Consider the following 15,670-nt stretch of genomic DNA (forward strand, 5'->3'; position numbering starts at 1 on the left):
GGAAGTAGCTGTAAGATAATTAAAAATAATAAATTTTGGACTGGTTAACTTTTTTATAAGCAGTCCAGAATTTACATCTAATATTGAAGTTTGTATAGCTTATTGAAAGAGTAAGATTTATTAGTGCATATAGTTTTTTTAGTCAAAATCTCATAGCATTTTTACGTAGAATTGTTTCGTGTTAAACTTAAAGCTGACACAAACATACATATACACATATACTTATGAATATAAATACAATTATATATATATATACAAAGGGCCATTTATTATTTTAAGATTTGCACATTCTTCCATAACAAAGATGGGCCCCACCGTTTTTTTTTCTTGAAGAGTATGATATTTTGTAGTTGTATTTGTGGGCAGTTAACATAATGATTCATATGTTTTGTAGTTATGCCTCTTCTCTCTCTCTCCCTCCTTCCTTATTGTGGTTCTTGATTTTGGCCAAATCTTTCTCATTTCAATGCATTAAAAATCACATATCCAAAGAATCCAAAAAGAAACTTGTGTAACGTCAATCGAGTTATATCCCCCAATCTTTCTTGTCTTCCACGAATTGAAATTCATATCAGCTAAGAACACAAATTAAAAAAAAAACCATCATGGATCTCGAGCGTCTGAGCCCAAGGAACCAAGTTAAGGTCAATCTCTGAACTTCATCCACTTCAAATTTAATTCCAAAATCCAAACCTTTGTTGCTAATTCTGTTTTTTTTTCTTTCTGTCTGCAGAAAGAATCTTGGTGGACGGTTCTGACATTAGCTTACCAGAGCTTAGGTGTGGTCTACGGAGATTTAGCAACTTCACCATTGTATGTCTACAAGAGCACTTTCGCTGAAGACATCCAACACTCCGAGACAAACGAAGAGATCTTTGGTGTTCTGTCTCTCATCTTCTGGACATTAACTCTAATCCCATTAGTCAAGTACGTCTTTATTGTTCTTCGTGCTGATGATAATGGCGAAGGTGGGACTTTTGCTCTCTACTCTCTACTCTGTCGCCATGCTAGAATCAGCTCTTTGCCTAATTTCCAGCTCGCTGATGAGGATCTTTCCGAGTATAAGAAAACTTCCGGGGACAATCCGAGGAATTTAAAAGCTAAGGGGTGGAGTTTGAAAAACACACTTGAGAAGCATAAGGTTCTACAGAACATGTTGCTTGTTCTTGCTTTGATTGGGACTTGTATGGTCATTGGTGATGGTGTTCTAACACCTGCAATCTCTGGTAATAAAAAAGATTTGATTCTTCTCAGATTTTTGTGGACTTTTCAAGATCTTAGATGCTGATTTTTATTATTTTTTTGCAGTTTTCTCAGCAGTCTCTGGATTGGAGTTATCCATGTCCAAGCAGCAACATCAATGTAAGCTCTCTACTATCTTTGAATAAATATGTAGGAGCAGTGTTCTAAAAACTGGTTTAAGCAAATTGGACTTGGAATTTTCTAGGGCATTTTTTTTTTAAAAATTGGTCTAGGCGTTCAAAAAAATCGGTCTTGCCTAAACAATAATCCTCTATAAAACAACTAATCACTGCCTAGCCAGTTGTTGAACATTGTGTAGGAGTGCTAAAGATGGTAATATTCAAGTTAGGTTTGAAACCATGTAGGATTAACATGAAGCTTCTTAATTAAGTATAAAATAAGCTAACCTTTGAGTGTGGAAGGTGAGGCTGATGCAAATGCATTATTTTTATAATCATAAATTAATGAATGTGGTTTAGGAGTTAAAGTTGATTTATAAAAACAAAGAAGTAAAGCTAGAGGAATATAAAAGACTTAAAAGTCGTAAAGCTTATTCTGAAAAGTGATCATCAAGTGGTCAAATAAAGAAAAGTTGGTTGGTTTGGATAAGACTGCATAAGTTCTTGTAGAATCTGATGTAAGCCTTCTTGGTCTTAATCGGTAAATAGTTGATTAAAACTTCATTATGCAGATGTGGAGGTGCCTGTAGTCTGCGCCATACTGATACTATTGTTCTCGCTACAACACTATGGAACACATCGTTTAGGCTTTTTGTTTGCTCCAATTGTCCTTGCATGGCTTCTTTGCATAAGCACAATTGGTGTATACAATATATTCCACTGGAATCCTCATGTTTACAAAGCATTGTCTCCTTATTACATCTACAAGTTCCTCAAGAAAACTGGTACACGTGGCTGGATGTCTCTCGGTGGCATCCTTTTATGCATAACTGGTAACAAAAACAGAGAATGAACAGTTTTTAATCCTCTTTTTATAAGTTTGAAGCCCTTTTAATTTTATTTTTTTTGTGGTTTATCCAGGCTCAGAAGCTATGTTTGCTGATCTAGGACACTTCACTCAGTTGTCAATACAGGTAAAAATTATTGACTCTATTTGTTAAGTGTGTTCTCTAATTAGATTTTCCTGAAACTTTCATTTGTATCCTTGGCTGCAGATTGCATTCACATTTGCTGTTTACCCTTCCTTAATCCTTGCATACATGGGTCAAGCTGCTTATCTGTCTAAGCACCATGTTCTCGAGAGCGATTACAGAATTGGATTTTATGTTTCAGTACCAGGTACATGCACTCACCATCTTGTTAACCGGCTAAAATGCAATTCCTGTTTGACATAGTCTTCATTTGTTTGCTGTGTGCAGAGAAAATAAGATGGCCGGTTCTTGCAATTGCCATTTTGGCTGCTGTTGTTGGAAGCCAGGCGATAATCACGGGAACATTCTCGATCATCAAGCAATGCACTTCTCTAGGCTGCTTCCCTAAAGTCAAAATCGTGCACACATCTTCGAAGATGCACGGCCAGATCTATATCCCGGAGATCAATTGGACTCTCATGCTATTATGCTTGGCAGTGACTGTAGGTTTCCGCGACACCAAACACATAAGCAATGCCTCAGGTACACCATCCACAAACCATAGCCATGACCAACTAAACAGGAAAATGGCTATTTCAACCTAGACTTTTCAAATCGTGCTTTTTTCCTTTATGAATAACAAATCCGTACATATTTATCAAGAACTATAAATAATTTCAAATTAACTATCTGAACTTTGCAAACTATGTCTAAAACCACATTTATCATCACAAAAGTTAGTAAACCGTTAACTTAGCTAACTCGACATCCCACTGACTTTTGTTGTGGTGTTTGCCGAATCGGACGTCAAGTCTGCTGAATTAACAGTTGACTAACTCTCGTTACCGTCGATGTAGTGCACAAAAATTTTATGCGGGTTTGTAAAATTTGTATTGTTAATTTGAATTTATTTGTAGTTCATGATGAAATATGCACGAATCTATTGTTCATAAAATAGAAAGCACGATGTGAAAATGTAAGGTTAAAATACGCCTTTTATCCCCAACTAAACACGAAGGTTCTGAATGTTTTTTTTCTCTGTAACATGTATGCAGGTTTGGCGGTTATAACCGTTATGCTAGTAACAACCTGCCTGATGTCCCTCGTAATAGTCTTATGCTGGCGCAAAAGCTCCCTCTACGCGCTAGCCTTCATCTTCTTCTTCGGAACAATCGAATCCCTCTACTTCTCAGCTTCCCTCATCAAGTTCCTCGAAGGCGCGTGGGTCCCCCTCGCCCTCTCCTTCATCTTCCTCCTCATCATGTACGTCTGGCACTACGGGACCGTCATGCGCTACGAGTTCGACGTCCAGAACAAAGTCTCCATCAACTGGCTCCTCACGCTCTTCGGCTCTTCAAACCTAGGAATCGTCCGCGTCCGCGGTATAGGCGTGATCAACACGGAACTAGTCTCTGGCATCCCAGCGATCTTCTCTCATTTCATCACTAACCTCCCCGCGTTCCACCAGGTTGTCGTCTTCCTCTGCGTGAAGTCCGTCCCCGTCCCGCACGTTAAACCGGAAGAACGGTTTTTAGTCGGTAGGGTCGGACCGAAGGAGTACCGGTTATACCGGTGTATCGCCCGGTACGGTTACCGCGACGTGCATAAAGATGACGTGGAGTTTGAGCAAGACCTAATCTGCAGTATAGCAGAGTTTATACGTTCGGACAAAGCGTTTGATGAGTCACCAGACCGAGAAAACGAGACGGGGAGCAACGAGAGGCTTACGGTCGTGGCGGCTTCCTCCTCTAACCTCGAAGGTGTTCAGATCTATGAAGACGATGGAGAACAGTCGGAGGTAACCGAGGCGCAGGCTCCTTCGCCGAGAGCCAAGAAAAGGGTGCGGTTCGTGTTGCCGGAGAGTTCGAGGATAGATAGATCAGCGGAGGAGGAGTTGACGGAGCTGACGGAGGCGCGTGAGGCGGGGATGGCGTTTATAATGGGGCATTCTTACGTGAGGGCGAAGTCGGGTTCGAGTGTGATGAAGAAGATGGCTATTAACTTTGGGTATGATTTTCTGAGGAGGAACTCGAGAGGTCCTTGTTATGGTTTGTCTACTCCTCATGCTTCTACTTTAGAAGTTGGTATGGTTTATATAGTGTGAGTGAGTGAGTGACTACACGTTTTCTCTTCTTTTTTTTTTGTTAAATTTGAATATTGTAAATTAAAGTTAAGTTTATGAGGTTTTTGTTGCTGTTGTAAGTTGTAACTTTTGTGTAGAGATGTTAGAGTTGCTTGTGGCATAAGTAAGATGTGCTTTTTCGTTTTTGTAATAGTTTTTGTCCCTACTGATAAAGATCCAAAAAAGAAGATCGAACAATAAGTAGACAAGACTCAGGAGCATATGATTCTTTGTCACTTTATGTTTCTTTAACTGCAAATCTTCTCTTTTGTCGGCTTAGCTGATCATATATATCATTGTAAGTGCATAGGGACACAAATACATCTCTAACTTGTAAGCAACGCTTGCTCTGTTTCCCTTGTAAAACAAAAAGATGGGGAAACATGGAAACTGGGTGGTTCTGTCTCTAATTTTCTTGTTTTTCTTCTGTGGGTTGTCTTCAGTTTCAGCTAAGCCGCCTCCTGTTAGTGAGTTCTTCATTATCCTAATTTGATTATTTGTTTAAAAGAACATCCTTTTGATAAATGTTTCCATTTTTGTTGTATTATCTAGTAAATGTCTGAAGATGTTCTTGTTTTTTATTTTTTTTGGGAACAGAGATTGTAAGTGGACTTGTGACAAATGTAGCATCAATGCTGTGGAAATTATTGTGGTCTCTTCAGACATCTACAACCACAACAACCACCACAAAATCTGGTAAGACAACCCACAACCAGAAAAAAAATGTTATACATTTGTATTATGATCTTGTTGTCAAAGTTTAATTCTTTATAAAATTAAAATTCAAGAAAAAAGTTTGAAAATGTAACAGGTATTTCTAGCCGTTCAATGGTGAAATATGAAAGTGGATATAACATGGAAACAGTGTTTGATGGAAGTAAGCTTGGGATTGAGCCTTATGCGATTGAAGTTTCCCCTAATGGAGAAGAGCTTATTGTCTTGGATTCTGAGAATAGTAACATCCACAAAATATCAATGCCTCTTTCTAGATGTAAGTTCATCTTCTTCTTGAAATAGATTTTATGTAAAAAAAACTCCAAAGTTCGATTTCACTGGACACATACACAATCATATACTAGCAATTTATTATGACCCATCAAAACGTTGAAACATTTATTTACAATTATGCTTTGCTTCAAGATGTGGATTCATGTTCTTTTGCTTTTTATTAGTTCAGTAAAAAGAGTGAGTTTCTTCAGTTTTTCTATTACAAAGTTTCTTTCTTTGAGAGATTAAAACTTTTTTTTTACTTTAGTCCCACAACACGACACATTTACCTTTTATCCAAGTTCTGTTTCTCTGTTTTTCAGGTTTATTCTTTCTGATGTTTCTTGTTCTTCAAGTTAACTAACTTTCCTCACATTAAAGCACCCAAACTCTTACTTTTAGTTAGATTCAAAAATTCAAATAAATATATTAAGATTCTTGGTTTTGCTTCTCCCGTTTTTACTAATCTCAAAACGGATTTGTTAATATTTGGGTTTTAAATCTACCGAAGATAGTAAAGCAAAACTCGTCTCTGGTTCACAAGAAGGCTACACAGGACACGTGGACGGAAAGCTCAAAGAAGCTAAAATGAATCGTCCTAGAGGGTTAGCTATCGACCACAGTGGAAACATCTACGTCGCTGATACTAACAATATGGCCATCCGCAAGATCAGCGACGACGGTAACTACAAAATAAGATTATGAAACGCAACTACAATCTCTTTTTTTAATAGCTTTATTTGTTTTCAGGAGTCTCAACCATCGCCGTTGGTGGAAGACGTAGCGGCGGATCTAAAGAGGACATGATGAGACTCTCCAATGACTTTGATCTTATCTATGTCTCTTCAACCTGCTCTCTCCTAGTCGTTGATCGAGGAAACCAAATGATTAGAGAGATTCATCTCCACGATCACGACTGTTCTCATCACGAGCCCGAAACAAATCTTCATCTTGGTAACTTTTCAAACAAGCTAGGTTTGTTTCTGTTTTGTGGTTTTGCTTGAAACGATGCTGTTTTGGTTTGTGTATGTGCAGGAACCGCTTTGCTCGTTGCTGCTGCGTTTTTTGGATATATGTTTGCGTTATTAGTACGTAGAGTACGTTCATTGTTCTCTTCGTTTCGTCATGTAAGTGATCACAGCTTGGTTTTATTCGGTTAAACAGGAACCAATTAGCATCATTGGTCCGTTTTTTTAAATTTCAGGATAATAAGAGACATGTAGCTAAACCGAACATGACAATGGCTCCATATCAACGTTATCCAAGACCGGTTCGACAGCAATTAATCCCGCCTCAATATGAACCGGAAAAAGAAGAAGGATTTCTCGGTTCGCTTGGAAAGCTTGTGGTTAAAACCGGTTCTTCGGTTTCTGAGATGATATCCGGTTCAAGGAATGTCACTCCCCAAGACTTCCAGTACCACCATCAGCAACAACCGAACCAGTGGCCTCCGGTACAAGAGACCTTTGCTATACCGGAAGAAGATGGACCGCCGGGTTTAGAACCGAGATCAGGTACAAATCAGGATAAAGCCTACCTTAGAGCACAAGGAACAAAGCAAAACCGGTCTTATTACCAAGATTGTGACCAATACCAAAACCAGCAGAAACGAAATGTAAGCGACACAGGGAAGTTCGAAGATAACAGAGAGAAGAACGAGTTTGTGTTTGGGGCGGTTCAGGAGCAGGACGGTCGAAGAGAAGCCATGGTGATCAAGGCTGTTGATTTCAAGGAAGCCATGAATGATCAGCGAAATCTACGGCCTAGAATCAATTACATGGGATACTCTTCTCATGTTTACTGATTACAAACTCAAATTTTCATAATTTACCTAGAATGTGTGTAATATATATATCGCTTAGTGTGTTATTAGTCTTGAGTCTTAAGTCTTAACTTACTTTTTTTACTTAGTAGTTTGGTTACTGAGTGAAGGTGCTTTTAAATATACAAGTAAAATGTTCTGGAAAAAAAGTTATATTGTTTAATAATAGTAAATTGTAACTTTTAACAAAATATAATTGAGTTGATTAAATTCTATTGATTTAATTTGATTAAAAATTGATAATTATAGAAAATAGTAGATTAATAATACATATTTGATATGTTTTTAAAATATATGTGAAAAATGAAAAATATTATTTTTATAGAACATGTAGATTATAATTTTTTTTTTGTTATTAATGTGTTATCAAATAGTCGGTGGTATAAGTTTATTAAAAAAAATGACATTTGGCCGGCTAGTATTTTGGGAAGATTCTTCCCCCACGTTTAGGGAGGACCGCATGAGACTGAACGGAGGAACACCAGATCTTGTCTGTCGTCACGTCAGTAACATATCAGCATCGATGAAAAACCTACCGGCCACAACTGTTTACAGCACCATAATAAACCGATGAGATCTAACATGCATTTAAAAAAAAAGTAGACCGGTTCAGTTTCAGTTTATGGTAGAAAATCGAAAAGCGGTTAAAATGACGAATATATTCAAAACCAGCTTGGCATTACGCAATTCCAGCTATTGTTTTTTTAGCTACCATTTATTATTCCCATCCCTCTCGCCTTAAGAAAAGGACTCGTAAAGACATAACTTGCAAGAGGGGGGAACATTAGGGTTAGGGTAGCAGAGAACACAGAGGAAGGAAAGATTCAAAGAATCGAATCCAAACTCTGTTATTCCTCTCTTCCTCTCCCAACCAATGGGGCTTCAATCTTTTCCCATCTCTGAAATGGACACAACCGACGATATGCACGAGGCAATGTTCGCGAAGCGAGGCTGCTGTTTATTCCTCCCGTGTCTCGGATCATCTCAGCCGTCTAGTCACGGAGGATCCGTATGGTGGCAACGAATCAGAACCGTGGATAAACTCGAGCCTGACGAGCGTTGGTGGATGTCCGGGTGGAGCAAGATGAGGGAGTGGTCCGAGATCTTGGCTGGTCCCAAGTGGAAAACGTTCATCCGCCGCGTCGGCCGGAGTCACTGCTGCGGCGGGGTCGGAGACGGCGGTGGTGGTGGTAATAGGACGGATCAGGTTGATTTCCGGTACGATTCTTGGAGTTACTCGTTGAATTTTGATGATGGTAAACAGACGGGTCATTTCGAGGACGAGTTTCCTTACCGTGATTACTCGATGAGGTTCACCTCGCCGTCTCTGCCGGTCTCCACCAAATGCTCTGTTGATTTTGACAATGATAACTACGCGCCACCACCGCCGCTGGTTAAGTGAAAGGCACGCGCTTGTCTGTTTTTTCTTTTGTTTCCGTGGTATGGGGATTCTAACGTGCGATGCACCGATGAAAGACGTGACATTTTTTAGATGAAAGATTCGAAGAAGAATTATTAATTTTTTACACATTTTCATTTTTTGTTTGTTTGTAATATTCTTTTCACTTCAAATTGAAAATTTTCTTTTGATCAATAATTTCTCTCAACGTTGAGGTGGTTTTCATGAACAAAAAACTTGTGTACGAGCTAGGGAAGAAAACTTTTTGATTGATTAAGTCTATAGTGCAATGCAATGCAAATGGTGAATCAAATTGAGCTCAATTTGCATTCATCCAAGTTTCATTGGATTCTACAAAATAAGTTAAAAAAAAAAACTTTAATTCTCTTAAAAAAAAAATTTAAGCAATAAACAAAACTTTTTGAAAAATTGCTAAAGAAGCCCTACACTTTTAAAAACAATTTTAAACTTTCACTTAAATCATTTTAACATTTAAGTTATATAAATTAATTATTTAATATTTATTTTTATTGATAAACTGGTTTACATACAAAAAATTCAAATATAAGTCAACATAATATAAAATTTTGAATAATCTTTTTTTTAAAATAAAATAGCAAATTAAAATTTATAATGTTTTGTTTTGAAAGTTTATTTGGTTTTTATCAGTAATTCCTTAAAAAAAAGAAAAAAAAATACTGAAAAACTTTGGTTGAGAATCTAACTACAATATTGTTCATTCCATTTTTTTATTATTCTTATTATTCAGTTTTTGCTTTTTACTCACTAGGAATAATGAAGCAAAATGATTCAATTGGTATAAAAGATTTTTATTTAAATTGGAAAAACATCAAAGATACATTATCTATTATTACTCACACTAGTCACAAACCTTATCGGAGTGAAGTGAAGATTGGTGGGGGTAGTAGCGAAAATGGCGTCGATTACAGCTTCTTCTACTTTCCGCTCCTTGTCAACAACCAAAAGCCCTAACCTTTCTTCGACCCATCTCCTTCCTCTTTCCAAAAACCACATCAGAGTTTGCATCTTTACGAAACAGAACCGCCTTGGGCTGAGGAAGCTTTCGTCCCTTGGCCAAGGAGGAGAAGCTGTCGCAGTCGCAGTCGCAGATGAAGAGCAACAACAGCAGCAAGAGGCTGTCTCTGTCCCTGTCTCTCCTTCAGACATGCTCACCATGTTTTTTCAGGTACCTTGACTCTTCACCTTATGTGAGTTAATGTACGGTTACAAGTAGCAGTTAGTGAGTAGATATAAGCTATAATGTAACTAGCGCACATTGTATCTATTTGCACAAGTTATTGATAATTAGTTTTTCTGTTTAGCAAACTCTAATAATCTTCATTGGTCTAGCTAGATTTATCCATGGTTCCATCAGGTCTTTATAGCTTCACAATAGTATTTGAGTCTGATCATTTGCTTGATTTTTCTGAAGGCTGATGGAACTTTGAATGACGCAGCTATTCCTAATGTCACAAAGGCCTTACAGGTAATAATATTTTGTTTCTTTTCAGTTTATTGGATTGCATACAACCGTTTTTGTTACTTGTTTAGATTCAATCCAATCTCTGTAATCGTATTAAACTCCAAGTCACAGTATTATAACAATGAATAAAAAATCCAATAGCAAACTTTGTTTTGTTCTTTCAGGACATCGACGGAGTTTCCAATTTAAAGGTTCAAGTTGCTGAAGGTGTTGCCGTTGTTGAGGTATGTTTACACTTTACATCCAACATTCTCTTGATACATTAATTGACTTTGTATATGTGTATAATTTGGCTCAGCGTATTGAATCTGACTTTTGTTATGTTGTAATGTGTATGTGTGTGAAGCTTTCAAAGCAAACAACGGTTCAAGCAACAGGAGTGGCGTCAAGCTTGGTGGAGACTATACAAGGAGCTGGCTTTAAGTTACAAACCTTGAATCTGAGCTTTGAAGACGAAGATGAAGTTCTTGTCTAATTAAATCATCTTTCTCCTCCTCCATTTTTGTGATTAAAGAAACACATTAATGTTCAATTATTATTTATAAATGACAATGTGCCATATTACAAAAGTAATGAACTCTCACTTTTCTTACAAAAGCATGGTACTAGTTTCAGCCCCTGTTCGAAACTACGCTAGGCGTGAGTCGGGCGGCCGATTGACGCCTAGCGAGTTGACAAAAAATCGGGGATTAATCGGGCTGTACGCGGGAATTAGTTTTTTTGATAATTTTATTTAATTTAAAATTTAAAAATAACTATTTAATGTAAATACATATTTTAACAATTTATATTAAAATTTAACTCTTACAAAATCCATTATTGAATATATAATACAACTGTAAGTATTTAATGTAAAATATATGATAAACTGCTCATTTGTGTATATACACTATCATTGAAAACTATATAGATATTTTCATTGTAACAAAATTTCATTGTTAAAATAAATGTATATCATCCGGTTACAAAATTCAAACACAAACTATATTAATTTTCCAGAATAATACCCAAATATGTTGTATCAACAAAACCACACATCTTAGATTTATTAAGATATATTTATTGTATTGGTAAAAGCTGGACCAACAGTATATTATTAATTTATTAGGACACGTTCAGTGAAAATATAAATAAAAGAAAAACACAAAAAGTTAGAAAAACTAAAGTCCCACATCGGTTAATGCAAGCAAACGTAGTTCTAAAAAGTTCTATAAATTAACTCCCGTTTCTTACATTATTTTTCAAATTGGGCTTTTTAACAGAGTCCAAATACTTGCCAATAAGTTTTAAAACTACGCTTATAATTCGGTAAAAAATCGGTTCCGTACCGTTTAATAACATTATGCGGGCGATTAATTGGTGTCCGAGTAAGTAACCCGATTTGGGTTTACTCGCCGCGGAACCCTTACGCCGAGCGCCTAGGCGGCCGATTTTACTTAGCCCGCGTTTTTGAACAGAGTCCCATGAAACAATCACTCCACCAGGACTTTTATATCCTTCAATATCAATTTTTCTAAATTGCTTTGTAACTAAATTGTAATAGACAGCATAGAACTCACCCCCATACCTCGGCGTCAAAATAATCTCACCCATTCTAGTAATTAATGCCCTCAACGTTAAATTTAAAACAAGGTTGTGTCCATGACCTCGTCGAAAAACACATCTTAGACCATGCATCTTCCAAAACCCACAACTCATATGTATCGTAACCTTTTGAATACGCTAACGCTATTTTTCCATTGTAGTTCATTAGAGTTGATGAATAATAACTTAGAGTTTGGACAGACTCTGGCATTTTCGTAAAACCGAACATTTCAGTCCTCACGTCAAATCTCACTAAGCTAAGTCGCTTCATACTCTCCCCTACGTAAGCACCGTAATACACAACACCGTTGATACATACGCTTATAGTTCCAGGACAATGAATTCGTGTTACACTCGACCGTTCTCCATAAACTTTTAGATCCCAACGTAAACACTTTGTGTTCCTTATATGGTATTATGCTATCGCTACTATGGTTACCAGGTAACGGAGTCATGGACAATACCTTATACTCCTCGTTGATTGGATCGTATCCAAGATTGTTTTCAACGTACGGTCCAACGTTTTGGCCGAGGTAGATTCTTGGTAAGGTTAGTGATTTTCCTGAGGTGGGGTTATAAATCACTGGACTCGTACCGTATCCACAACATATCAAGCCGTTGACTTCTTGAGGCTGGCGACATCTGGATCTTGAATCAGAGACGTGACATGTGGTGCGTGAAAGAAAAGATGATGTTCCTTCTTGTTGGTTTGACAAGAAGAACCGGTTCTCGAATCTTGTTTGGTAATAATCCCTTATAAAGAAGAGGATGCGTGACTGAGATTGGAAAGATGTGATGAAATCTTGACTGGGGATTATGGAGGCCCAAAGCTTTGATACACAGACACATCTCGCTAAGGTTTTGGCAGGTAATCTTAAGAAAATAATGAACAGAAGCTCTAGAGGAATAGGGTGTGAGCATCCTCCTTTGATAACTCCATCCTTGCTTCCTTGTGAGGTCATGATCTTATCAACCATTGGTCTTTCCATGGTTGTTATTATTGATCACTTAAACGTATTGATTTCTGAGATGTTTAGTTGACAATAATTAGTATTTCGAGATAAAAAAAAGCCATTTAGTCCCTAAGAAACCGTAGCTCTACACTGATGCACGTCTTCTTGATCACAGAGAAAAGTTCACAGTCAACGAGAGAAGAACAAGAAGCCATATAATATTGTATGTTACATGTTAAGCACTTACAAAACGTTATAGATATTGTAGATCTTCCCAATATTTTTGACTACGGTTCATTAACGATTCTAGTTGTATAATCGTCATAATAAACCGAAGAATAAGTAATTTTAGTTGATAAACAGTTTTCATCTCATTGATCATCACCACTTGTACTACTCTTAAAATGCTTACAAATAACAATATACATCAAAAAGCTAATACCACTTGTAAAAGCCAAAAGCCAATAATAATTATCAAGTCTAGCTTCCGACATATCATCAGCAAACCAGTTATGTTTCTCACCTCTTGACTTTGTATAACTCTCGATGACCGAGATCAACGCAGCGCTCACAAAACTCCCCACACCGAACACGCTCGTGTACAAAGCAAACCCCATCGTTCTCATCCTAACAGGAACCTCGCTGTAAAAAAACTCTTGCATGCCAACGACCGTGAAAATGTCCGAGACTCCTAGTAGAATGTACTGAGGCAAGAGCCAGAATATGCTCAACGGGTCTGAAGAGTTTGGTGAAGTCTTCATCTTCTTGCTTATCATTAGTCTTTTCCTTTCGACTAATGCGGCGATAATGATAGCAATGATGGACAAGAACATCCCTATTCCCATTCTCTCCATCACAGGAATACCCTTTTCGTTTTTCGTTATTTTCTTGGCTATTGGGATCAAGATCTTATCGTATAGCGGCATGAGAAGGATTATAGAGAGAGTAATTGTGCTTTGTAGTGTTGCGGGTGGGATTTTGAAGTTTGGTCCGATGTTTCTCTTCATAGCCATACCTTGCTTTGTGAAAAATGTTGCTGGTTGTTGGAATATGACTGCAAAGGTTAGAAGCATGGTCCATATTGGTAAGAGACGAAGCAAAAGCTTCACGGTTTCGAGGCCTGAGAAACTGTTCTTGCAGCTTTTTTCATTAGCTAAGGTCTTGCTTGTAGTAGTGGATGCAGTGTTGCTACAGTTACATAGAGGCTTCTCTTGCAGCCTATATATAATACAACAAACCAAGAGCATGAATTAATTAGGGGGTGTTAACCAATTCATAAACCAAACCAAAAGGAAAATAAACCGAAGAAGATATGTATACAAACAAACCATAACAAAAATCCAATTGTACCGGAAAATCGACCGAGTAGAACTTAAAAACCAATTTAATATATTAAATTTACATATTTGCCAAACATATCCTTAAAATCCTAGAAAACCGGAGCCAACCCAAAACCAGAAAATAAACCGAAAGTACTAAACCGAAAACCGGAGAATAAAAACAAATTTTATGACTTACTCTAGCTCCATGGCATTCAAGTCATGGACGTTCACAAGAGTGATCTTACTTCTTCTCGAGACTGCTCCTTTGATATACTCTAATATCCGTTGAAATGGTTTAGCTTTTAGGTCTAGACCCGGATCAGCATACACATAAACCCCAGAGCCACACAGGAACAAGAGGATCAACAATAACATGGAAGCGGTTGGGATTGCAAAACCGAGAACCCAACCAAATGTATCTTGTATATAAGCCATGACGGTGACTCCTAAAAGACTACCGGCGCAGACACCAAAGTACCAACATTGGAAAAACTGAGACTTACGGTTCGATTTGACTTCTAAGGATGTGTCGTGGTCGTGGTAGTGGTCTAGGTCGTGGTCAAGCTGGTCAGCACCAAATGCTTGGAGAGATGGGTTTAAGACGCCTAAGCCGAGAGCGATGAGGCTTAGTGAAGTGTAGAGGAAGTAAAGAGAAATGGTTTTAGTAGTGGAACGTGACCCATCAAATGCCGTATATGTCAATCCCACTAGTCCCTTTTTAAACATACCCAACAAAATGCCAAACATTAGTAATTTACGTAATTAACAAAAAATATAATCTCTGAAATATGAATTCAAAATAATAACAGTCACAAATACTTAAATTCTAAATTTTAAATAATACCTACAGCAAATAAAACTTCAATTAACTTCGGGATAAAATGTTGTTCAAGTTTCTAAAATATAAGTTAAGCTTTTAAAATACTAGTAATTTTTAGGAAGAAAATAGCTTACAATATTGAATTTTTTTTCTGTCATCTATGAATTGCATTTAACGAAATATGAAATATGAAATATGAAATATTGGGTGCTACTTGCAACTCGGCTACTTCACGAGACGATTTAAACCTAATCGGCTAACAAAATCGCCAATTAATTAATCGGCCCAAGAAACCGACTAGTCGGCCCATTTACTGATTAGTCGGTCCATTAACCGATTAATCAGCCCAATTAATTGGGCTAAATATTAAACTGTGAAAGTATATTATTGGACCTCATGTGAAATCTAAAGCTAGACATGTCAATTAGGACCGAAGCCCGTAGCCCGAGCCCGCCCAGTCCTAAAAATTACCCGGCTTGGGCTTAGCTTTATAAGCCCAAAAAAAATTGGGCCTTTCGGGCTAAGCCCATTTGGGCTTTGGGTATTTTGGGCTTAAGTCCGTTTGGGCTAGGGCCGGCCCGAAAACCCGAAATTTATATTTTAGCGTAAATATTATCCTTCTTTCTTGTAATCGAAACTATTATTAGTATTGATATATTATTTTAATATTTTTATCTAAACTCTAATAAAGCAAATATAAAAGTTTTTAATGCACTTTATTGTTTCATCATTACAAGTGTTACATTTTAAATTTTACAAAAGTACATTCTTCTTTCATGTACAACATGTTTTTATTTTCAAAATATAAAGTATAAAACGTTTGAC

General features: G+C 37.2%; 6 protein-coding genes across 8 annotated transcripts in view; 4 read left to right on the plus strand and 2 right to left on the minus strand.

The window, feature by feature from the left end:
* Positions 1–352: 352 nt before the first annotated feature.
* LOC106327162 (potassium transporter 8) lies at positions 353–4,605 on the plus strand. The gene is made up of 8 exons (XM_013765233.1): positions 353–644; positions 734–1,226; positions 1,309–1,362; positions 1,934–2,194; positions 2,283–2,335; positions 2,417–2,540; positions 2,621–2,875; positions 3,388–4,605. The coding sequence occupies exons 1-8, from the start codon at positions 606–608 to the stop codon at positions 4,434–4,436; spliced, it is 2,328 nt and encodes a 775-aa protein (XP_013620687.1). The 5' UTR covers positions 353–605; the 3' UTR covers positions 4,437–4,605.
* Positions 4,606–4,682: 77 nt separating this feature from the next.
* On the plus strand, positions 4,683–7,400 carry LOC106327163. 2 transcript variants are annotated; one of them, XM_013765234.1, is made up of 7 exons: positions 4,683–4,921; positions 5,052–5,150; positions 5,266–5,445; positions 5,953–6,123; positions 6,192–6,395; positions 6,477–6,568; positions 6,646–7,400. In XM_013765234.1, exons 1-7 carry the CDS (start codon positions 4,828–4,830, stop codon positions 7,243–7,245), a joined length of 1,440 nt encoding a protein of 479 aa, XP_013620688.1. In that variant the 5' UTR covers positions 4,683–4,827; the 3' UTR covers positions 7,246–7,400. The 2 variants fall into 2 exon arrangements, with proteins under 2 accessions (XP_013620688.1, XP_013620689.1); XM_013765235.1 differs by having other exon boundaries at positions 4,854–4,917.
* Positions 7,401–7,976: 576 nt separating this feature from the next.
* Positions 7,977–8,851, plus strand: LOC106327164. The gene has a single exon (XM_013765237.1). The coding sequence runs from the start codon at positions 8,138–8,140 to the stop codon at positions 8,663–8,665; it is 528 nt and encodes a 175-aa protein (XP_013620691.1). The 5' UTR covers positions 7,977–8,137; the 3' UTR covers positions 8,666–8,851.
* A 665-nt stretch (positions 8,852–9,516) lies between these two features.
* Positions 9,517–10,763, plus strand: LOC106325186. Its single transcript, XM_013763215.1, has 4 exons — positions 9,517–9,869; positions 10,116–10,169; positions 10,331–10,390; positions 10,513–10,763. Exons 1-4 carry the CDS (start codon positions 9,597–9,599, stop codon positions 10,639–10,641), a joined length of 516 nt encoding a protein of 171 aa, XP_013618669.1. The 5' UTR covers positions 9,517–9,596; the 3' UTR covers positions 10,642–10,763.
* A 997-nt stretch (positions 10,764–11,760) lies between these two features.
* On the minus strand, positions 11,761–12,739 carry LOC106323189 (F-box protein At1g47810-like). The gene is made up of 2 exons (XM_013761343.1): positions 12,190–12,739; positions 11,761–12,122 (listed from the first exon to the last, which is right to left on the minus strand). Exons 1-2 carry the CDS (start codon positions 12,737–12,739, stop codon positions 11,761–11,763), a joined length of 912 nt encoding a protein of 303 aa, XP_013616797.1.
* A 335-nt stretch (positions 12,740–13,074) lies between these two features.
* LOC106325340 (protein NRT1/ PTR FAMILY 5.8) overlaps positions 13,075–15,670 on the minus strand; it is a 4,500-nt gene continuing 1,904 nt past the window's right edge. The window contains exons 2-4 of one of the 2 annotated variants that reach the window (XM_013763386.1): positions 14,529–14,739; positions 14,222–14,333; positions 13,075–13,921 (exon numbers count right to left, since the gene is read on the minus strand). In XM_013763386.1, the coding sequence (XP_013618840.1) occupies positions 13,075–13,921; positions 14,222–14,333; positions 14,529–14,739 (1,170 nt within the window). Of the gene's footprint in view, positions 13,922–14,221; positions 14,740–15,670 lie in introns of both variants that reach the window. The other variant, XM_013763385.1, reaches the window with a different exon arrangement.

The sequence above is a fragment of the Brassica oleracea genome, chromosome C2 (genome assembly GCF_000695525.1).
Source record: "Brassica oleracea var. oleracea cultivar TO1000 chromosome C2, BOL, whole genome shotgun sequence".
Taxonomy (NCBI): domain Eukaryota; kingdom Viridiplantae; phylum Streptophyta; class Magnoliopsida; order Brassicales; family Brassicaceae; genus Brassica; species Brassica oleracea.

What these genes read in the sequence shown, in the direction of transcription:
- LOC106327162 (XM_013765233.1), top strand. Translation starts at nt 606, where the DNA reads ATGGATCTCGAGCGTCTGAGCCCAAGGAACCAAGTTAAG. An exon ending in GCCCAAGGAACCAAGTTAAG is followed by an intron (nt 645 to 733) that starts GTCAATCTCTGA and finishes TTCTGTCTGCAG; the next exon opens with AAAGAATCTTGGTGGACGGT. An exon ending in TCTAACACCTGCAATCTCTG is followed by an intron (nt 1,227 to 1,308) that starts GTAATAAAAAAG and finishes ATTTTTTTGCAG; the next exon opens with TTTTCTCAGCAGTCTCTGGA.
- LOC106327163 (XM_013765234.1), top strand. Translation starts at nt 4,828, where the DNA reads ATGGGGAAACATGGAAACTGGGTGGTTCTGTCTCTAATTTTCTTGTTT. An exon ending in CGAAACAAATCTTCATCTTG is followed by an intron (nt 6,396 to 6,476) that starts GTAACTTTTCAA and finishes GTGTATGTGCAG; the next exon opens with GAACCGCTTTGCTCGTTGCT. An exon ending in TGTTCTCTTCGTTTCGTCAT is followed by an intron (nt 6,569 to 6,645) that starts GTAAGTGATCAC and finishes TTTAAATTTCAG; the next exon opens with GATAATAAGAGACATGTAGC.
- LOC106327164 (XM_013765237.1), top strand. Translation starts at nt 8,138, where the DNA reads ATGGGGCTTCAATCTTTTCCCATCTCTGAAATGGACACAACCGACGAT.
- LOC106325186 (XM_013763215.1), top strand. Translation starts at nt 9,597, where the DNA reads ATGGCGTCGATTACAGCTTCTTCTACTTTCCGCTCCTTGTCAACAACC. An exon ending in TGCTCACCATGTTTTTTCAG is followed by an intron (nt 9,870 to 10,115) that starts GTACCTTGACTC and finishes ATTTTTCTGAAG; the next exon opens with GCTGATGGAACTTTGAATGA. An exon ending in AAGGTGTTGCCGTTGTTGAG is followed by an intron (nt 10,391 to 10,512) that starts GTATGTTTACAC and finishes ATGTGTGTGAAG; the next exon opens with CTTTCAAAGCAAACAACGGT.
- LOC106323189 (XM_013761343.1), bottom strand. Translation starts at nt 12,739, where the DNA reads ATGGAAAGACCAATGGTTGATAAGATCATGACCTCACAAGGAAGCAAG. An exon ending in GTCCATGACTCCGTTACCTG is followed by an intron (nt 12,123 to 12,189) that starts GTAACCATAGTA and finishes GGGATCTAAAAG; the next exon opens with TTTATGGAGAACGGTCGAGT.